At 38.2% G+C, this 8,162-nt stretch overlaps 1 protein-coding gene across 2 annotated transcripts in view; it reads right to left on the reverse strand.

The window, feature by feature from the left end:
* Positions 1-1,250: 1,250 nt before the first annotated feature.
* PSMG1 (proteasome (prosome, macropain) assembly chaperone 1) overlaps positions 1,251-8,162 on the reverse strand; it is a 13,254-nt gene continuing 6,342 nt past the window's right edge. The window contains exons 5-7 of one of the 2 annotated variants that reach the window (XM_008584985.1): positions 4,935-5,133; positions 3,904-4,040; positions 1,251-1,491 (exon numbers count right to left, since the gene is read on the reverse strand). In XM_008584985.1, the coding sequence (XP_008583207.1) occupies positions 1,417-1,491; positions 3,904-4,040; positions 4,935-5,133 (411 nt within the window). In that variant the 3' untranslated portion in view covers positions 1,251-1,416. The remainder of the gene's footprint in view (positions 1,492-3,903; positions 4,041-4,934; positions 5,134-8,162) is intronic. The other variant, XM_008584986.1, reaches the window with a different exon arrangement.

An 8,162-nucleotide genomic window follows, 5' to 3' on the forward strand; every position in this document is an offset into this window, starting at 1 on the left:
CTTCTGTCTCCCAGCCTGCACTTACGGCCTCATGAGGAGTTTCCTATAATCAACTGACAGAGGAAGAGAAGACTGGGCCTGGTTTACAGATGGTTATGCACGATACGCAGGCACCACCTGAAAGTAGACAGCTGCAGCACTGCAGCCCCAGAGGGCATTCCTGAAGGACAGCAGTGAGTAGAAATCTCAGTGGGCAGAAGTTCGGGCAGTGCACCTAGTTGTGCACTTTGCTTGGAAGAAGAAATAGCCAGATGTGCAATCATGTATCAATTCGTGGGCTGTACCAATGGTTTGGCTGGATAGTTAGTGACTTGGAAGGAACATGATTGGAAAAGTGCTAACAAGGACATTTGGGGAAGAGGTATGTAGATAGACCTGAGTGGGCAAAAGACAAAGATATTTATGTCCCACATGAATGCTCACCATAGGATGACCTCAGCAGAGGAGGACTTCAGTAATCAAGTGGATAGGATGACCCATTCTATAGGTACTAGTCAGCCTCTTTCCCCAGCTACCCCTGTTAGTGCCCAGTGGGCTCATGAGCAAAGTGGCCACAGTGGCAGAGATGGAGGTTACACATGGGCTCAGCAACATGGACTTCCACTTGCCACAATGGAGTGCCCAATCTGCCTGCAGCAGAGACCAAGATGCTAATAATACTGATTTGATCATCACATACTATATACAAATACTGGTAGTCAACACTGTGCCCCAGAAGTATGTATAATCAATTATGCTTCGATTAAAAAAATACATAAATAGGGGCCGCCCGGTGGCGCACTGCTACAGTGCGCCGCTTGGGAAGTGCGGCAGCACTCCCGCCGAGGGTTCAGATCCCACATACAGACCGGCCGCTCACTGGCTGAGCGAGGTGCAGGGGCAGCACCGAGGGTTGCGATCCTGTTGCCGGTCCTGGTCCGGTACGGGCGCAACACTGAGGGTTACGATCCGTTGCCGGTCACGAAAAAAGACAAAAAAGGAAAAAAAAAAAAATACATAAATAAAAAATAAAATAACATTAACTTCTCACACAAATCTAAAAAAAAATCACCAACAGGTCAACTTTCAGATATGATATAGAATTTTTGCACCTAATTAACTATAGTTTGCCATGTTAATACAATCTGTTGATATCTTTAGCTTTTCAAAAATTTAACTGTCTTAAAATATTCAAATAAAACAATACTCCCATCTAGTGGATAAAGAAAAAATGTCTAGCTTATTTCAGTTGTGAAAAATACCACAACAAATAAGGAATTAAAACTACAACTAATTTTTTTAAAGTTTATTCTATTGTATCACTCTCAAAATACACCTCACCACCCACCCCCGCCACAAAAAAACCTACAAAACAGTACATGCTGCTCCCCTTAAAGGAATGGATAGGTAATATACATTACAAAACAATCCCTGGGATCACGTATAAATGTTACTCTGAATCTCATTTGTTGTCATCAATTTCTTCAGCATCTCTGTGCTTTGGGAAATATTCTGGAAGGAGAGAAAAAAGTGAATAATACAGTAAGACCAAGAATTCAGTTAGAAGCACATAAACGCCCCAAACCCATCTCAGGACTTGAAGAATTGTGCCCAAATGGAATAGGCACTGCCTTTCTTCTCCTCCTTCAGACAAAAAGGCAAGTGGGTAGAACGCCTCAGTGAGTCATTCCCTGGCCCACAGCTCTCTGAGGGTGCCTCATGGACCCAGGAGGAAGTCTACACTTCTTTGTCTAAAAGGACACCCTGAGGGCCAGCCCCGTGGCGCACTCGGGAGAGTGCGGCGCTGGGAGCGAAGCGACGCTCCCACCGCGGGTTCAGATCCTATATAGGAATGGCTGGTGCGCTCACTGGCTGAGCGCGGTGCGGGCGACACCACACCAAGGGTTGCGATCCCCTTACCGGTCACGAAAAAAGACAAAAACAATAAAAAAACATAAAAGGACACCCTGAGTCCAGCCTGTCTTCCCCACATGACCTCTTCCTTCCTTCCACTCCTGACACCACACTCACCATTGCTCTCCTCAGACCTTCCCACCATGTGCTCACACTGTCTTCCCTGCACACTTCTACCCACTGAGATTCACCCCTCTTTCAAACCCAGTGAAACTGCCAACTGCTCCAAGAAGCCTTTCCTCAGACGAACCTCCTGCTCCCTAGACTGGCGCATAGTGGGTCTCTTCTCTGGTGTCACCACCACTTGCACTGCTGCATGTGGGGAGCCAGCTCAGTTCTGGAAGCCCCACAGTGGTGACCACATAGTAGGTACTCAAGATAATTCCATTGTGTTGAACAAAAACCACTTTTACTTTTTTTTTTTTTTCCTTTTTGTCTTTTTTCGTGACCGGTAATGGGATCGCAACCCTCAGTGTTGCGCCCGTATCGCGACCGGCAACGGGATCGCAACGCTCGGTGTCGCGCCTGCACCACGCTCAACCAGTGAGCAGACCAGTCTGTATATGGGATCCGAACCCTCGGCGGGAGCGCCCAAGTGTCACACTCTACGGAGTGCGCCACCGGGCCGGCCCACAAAAACCACTTTTAAATTGACGGAAACTATGAACTAACTCAGGATGATTTTATTTAGTCATTAAGAAAACAGCACTCTTCAGAACAACCATCTCACCCTCCCACAAATAATTTTCTCCAAAGCAAGAAGTAAAAATGTTTTAAAAGTTATTTAAATTTCCCCTCCAAAAAATATTCTTAAAAGGTAAAAGTTAACTTAAACCCTATATAACAGATGAATTTCAATTCTCAGAGTGAGTCCTGGTATTTATGAAGTACCTGTGTTCACAGTGGTGAACACAACAGCCACACCCTGCCTCAGGGAACTGATCTCTAAGTTAAGTGTGATGAGCCGATCAGCTAATTACATAAGCAAACAAAACTGAGTATATACGTTGAAAGACATGCTAAATATAAAATAATTGGATTTGTCGGAAACATTGTCCCTGCCTCTAGCTAGTTTGAAAGACATCCTTTGAAGTATTATTCTTCATTAATTCAACAAACAGATACTGAGTCCTTTCTTCTACATGCCAGGCACATGGTGAACCAGGGATACCAAAATAAAAAAACATGTTCTGTTACCACAAGGAGTTGACAATCAAGTAAGAAATTAATTATGAAACCTGTGAAATGACTGTAACTACAACTTAACTTACCACGAAAATCTTAACACTTAATGGCCACTCCAGAATGAGCAGGGCTGTGGAACAAGGCCATTATAACCTCTTTCCTTTAAACAAGTGGCCCTTTTAACTGGTGGCTATTGGCATTCAGCAAATCTCTTAGAGTAAGTAGGGGAGTCCCTAAACTACCTGAAAGGTAGGTTGAGGACACTTCAAAAAGTTCATGGAAAGATTCATGTTACCTTTTAATTCTATTTTTCCGGGAACTTTCTGAAGTACCCTTGTACAGGAAAACATTTTTGTGTATGTGTTCTGATATGTACTTTTCTCAGAAATGAGCCCACAAGGGCAGGGAACAGATTCATTACATAATTCTCCCATCTTCACTTATCCAGTCCCCAGCAAAATTAGGTGAGTAAATGTTATAATAATTTGATTCATACTATACTAAAAAATTACAATCTTCCAAATTAGTTAGTTACAAAAACTTCTTGAACAGTAAAACCATTTGTCCACATAGACATTTGGGATTTAATAGGACTGCAGTGACCTATCATACAAGAATAAGACATTCATCAAGTTACAGAAGTACATCTAGAAGAGAGGGTGACAATCGAATTCAAACTGCCAGGTTAGAAAGCTGTGCTTTGGAAAAAAAAAAAAAAGGGTCTTCAAGCACTGCTCAGGGTTTAAGTTGACACCAGACATTTATGTTTGTGATCAGGTGCATTGTAATAACTCAGCTATTAATTCAAATGAGTTAAAACCTTACCTTAACTAAACCTTTCAAGCTTCTGGAAGAAAGTATAGGCTTAAAAGCTTCAACTGTAATTAGGTCTAATTTCATCACATCTGTGTAACACAAATACAGAATTGCAGGGATTTTCCACACTTGACAGTAACTCAGAACTATGAATATAGAAGAAAAAAAATTTACGTTTCTATTACATGACTTTTAAATTAAACACCTTTATATAATAAAGGCTGCTTTTAAAAATAATCATTTCTATTGCCTCTTTTAATCAAGGCACTTACTGACATTTTGAACCAATTACAATGCATATATTCTTTCAAAGCCAACTGTTTTCCTAATAATCTCTTGCTTTTGCAAATATGACATTTATTTTGCATTTCCTGCACATACTGCTAAGACAATTTTAAGCAGCTGAAAAGTTAAAATTTTAGTGAGTATCATAAACAAAGTGAATTATATGTAAATAACAAATAAATATATAACATAAAATGTTTAGTCACTTCTCATTCTAGTAAACTTAAAGGCAAAAAAAAGACAAACCCTACATAATTCATTTAACAAATAACAAGTAATTATATATTATAACATATTAACTACTGAAAAGTAAATGGCAATCTATTTCTGACATGACAGCAGGATATTAACTAGTGACAGTAATAAAAAGTAAAATATGAAAGCAATTCTAAAGATTCAATATCCAAAACTTTCTATTTTTATAATTAAAATATACTTTACCAGTTATTCATACAATTTACATCAAACATTGGTTTGCATTTTGAGTTTTCAAAGATCAAAAAGAAACAGAGCTCTGAAGCATAACAGTTAAGAAATCTGAGCTACTCTCATAAGATCACAGTGTGTCTGAAAAATTTTAAAACTCAAACCAAATACACTGTATTTGTAACTATAAACATTGAGGATTAATAGCAATATATTGTTATTAATCATCATTACCAAACTACCTCAAAAAGATCTCTAATAATGAAAGTATCAAGTATCAACAAAGCAATCCAACATCTAAAGTAAATGTTATGTATTTTAAATACTACCTGCTGCAGGAAGATCGTGTGCAATATTAGGTTGCTCCAGCAGTGAACAACATAAAGGGTCTTTGAAATTCTGTGTCTTTAGGGCTTTCAGGAAAGGAGAAGGAAGGCTGCCAGTAGATTCTGAGGTTTTATAGTCAGTAACATGTCGACATGTGAGAATAGTTATCTGCATGTTCTTCCTTGGACAAGAGCCAAAAACCTAACATGAAATGGATTTCAAATTAAACAAACATAACTTTGTTACAGAATGGAGACATTTCTCTAGTTATTCACCTAACACCACAGACAGTAATAGCGGGCCCTGCAGGTGGCGTGTGCTATGGAGAAGCAGAACGCCCACTGTGTTGTCCCCTGACATGGGTCTGATCTCAGTGCTGTTCTCTACTTGGGTGATCTTCCCTGAGCCACTTTCCTGTCTGTGAACTAAGGACAACACCACCTACCTAAGAGATCTGCAATACAGAATAAACAAAATAAAGAACGCCAGAGCAGTGACAACAGTACTGCTGTCCAGAGTAAATGAGTTACAAGTACACACCCGATGTTCACTCCCTTTCCTACCTGCCAATGACGCCTGAAAAATGATTCTTATTAAATTCATTTTTTGAGTTACTACAATTGCAGGCAAGTTTTCAATCGCTCTAGACCTCAATGTCCTCTTCTATAACTTGAAGAGTCTGGATTTGACAGATTTCTAAAGACCCTTCTACCTTTTACAAAATCTATAATGAAAGCAGCTACTTTTTAAAGGAAAAAGAATAGATTTCAGGTTACTGCAATGTATTTGAAAATATTTTACAAAGAGAATAGCCATTTCCGATAATAAAAACAGAAATAAAGATTTTATACTAAGTGCAATATATGATTTGTAAGACTAATTTCATTATATCACAGCTTTGTGAATAAACACAAAAAAGTTAACACTATACACGTTTATTACCAGGTACATCCCATTTAAGAAATATGACACTACTCACAAGGCCTAACTTATTTTCCTCGCTATAACACTTATAGCCTGAATCTGCAACATATGTGAACTGTTAGATTATGTGTAATTATCAAAATTATGTGGCTGACATGACTAAACCAGTAGGGGGACCCAAACTGTACCCCTAAGGAAAAATGTGTTGATTAAAAAATTTTGTTTTGGAAATGCATAATTTTACATTTTTCAAGTCTAGGATGTGTTCATTTATTCCACAGTACAAAATAATAATGTATTTTTGACATAATCATCCTACATAAATTAAAAGTACAAATTAAATCAGTAATTTCTTAACCTTCTGAGATCTGACCCTTTCCCCAGAATACACACAGATACATTAAATATAAAATCATGTATATAATTACAAGATGGTTCACAGATCTTCTAAAACAATTCCTCATTTAATGAAATGCATTCAATAACTTAAAGCAAATGTTAAGTATGCCAACAAGTTTAAAACAGGCATACACCAAATTTCTCATTTCTAATGAATTTTAGTATCTATATAAAAATATACCTAAGATTTAAGCTGAGATGTTGCTAAGAGTAGGCCTCAAGGGTCTACTTCACTCAAAACTAATATGCAACTGCCAAAAGTATGATTTCACTCTAAAATTCCTAGTTGAGTTAAATTCACTTAAAAATTTGTTTTATTGGAAACAAACTACATGCACAATTTTCCAAAAAAATGAAAACTCAAGTCTATTTGCGCCTAATGTTAAGAGAAATGAATGTAATATTTTGGAGTCTGGAGCATGGCAGCGATGTCAATCTCCAGCAGGATAGCGGCCATCCATCTGTTTCAAACATGCCTCTCCTCCAGGTACATCTGCCGCCTGCATCACCATCACTTTGGGATTTCTTTCACCCCCGGCTGTGATACTTTTCTGTTTCATGTGAGTAGCTTGTTTTTCTTTCACAACACTAAGATGAGTGGTAAAAATCCAACTACATTTTACACTTCCACAACTGACAATCAGCAGAATGCCCACAAAGGCATATCTCACTTTATTGCGCTTTGTTCGCTTTACTAAACTTTGCTGATAACGCATTTTTTTTTCCAAAATCCAACTACATTTTACACTTCCACAACTGACAATCAGCAGAATGCCCACAAAGGCATACCTCACTTTATTGCGCTTTGTTCGCTTTACTAAACTTTGCTGATAACGCATTTTTTTTTCTTTTTTTTTAAACAAATTGAAGGTTTGTGGCAACACTGCATCAAGCAAGTCTATGGGAACCATTTTTCTAACAGCATGTGTCCACTTTGTGTCTGTGTCACATTTTGGTAATTATCATTATATTTCAAACTTTTTCATTTATTATATCCGTTGCAGTTGCCTATGACCAGTTATCTTTGATGTTACTATTGTAATGGTTGTGGGGTACCAAAAACCACACTCATATAAGATGACTAACCTAATAAATGTGTGTCTTCTGACTGCTCTATCATCTGTTTATACCATAGTTTACTACACAGTTTAAACCCACAGTTCAGATCAACTGCTCAGAAAAAGATTCCTTTCAAAATATTACTGATCATTGACAGTAATGAGCAGTAATGGCCACCCAAGAGCTCTCATGAAAAGATGTACAAGAAGATTAACGTTGTTTCCATGCGTGCTAACACAATATCCATTCTGTAGCCCGTGGATGAAGGAATCATTTCAATTTTCAAGTCTTATATTTAGGAAACACATTTCATAAGACTATAGCTGCCACAGATAGTGATTCCTCTTATGGATTTGGGCAAAGTCAATTGAAAACCTTCCCACAAAAAATTCACCACTCTAGATGCCATTAAAAACATTGATGATTCGTGGGAGAAAGTTAAAATATCAACATTGACAGAGTTTAGAAGACGGTGATTCCAACCCTCATTAATGACTTTGAGGAGTTCAAGACTTCGGCAGAGGAGGTAACTGCAGATGTGGCAGAAATAGCAAGAGAACTAGAATTGTAACTGCAGCCTGAAGATGTGACTAAATTGCTGCGATCTCATGATAAAACCTTAATGGATGAGAAGTTGCCTCTCATGCATGGGTAAAGAAAGTGGTTTCTTGAGATGGAATCTACTTCTAGTGAAAATGCTGTAAACATTGTTGAAATGACAACAAAAGAAAGTGGTTTCTTGAGATGGAATCTACTTCTAGTGAAAATGCTGTAAACATTGTTGAAATAACAACAAAAGAAAGTGGTTTCTTGAGATGGAATCTACTTCTAGTGAAAATGCTGTAAAC

The sequence above is a fragment of the Galeopterus variegatus genome, unplaced genomic scaffold (assembly GCF_000696425.1).
Source record: "Galeopterus variegatus unplaced genomic scaffold, G_variegatus-3.0.2 Scaffold3416, whole genome shotgun sequence".
NCBI lineage: Eukaryota > Metazoa > Chordata > Mammalia > Dermoptera > Cynocephalidae > Galeopterus > Galeopterus variegatus.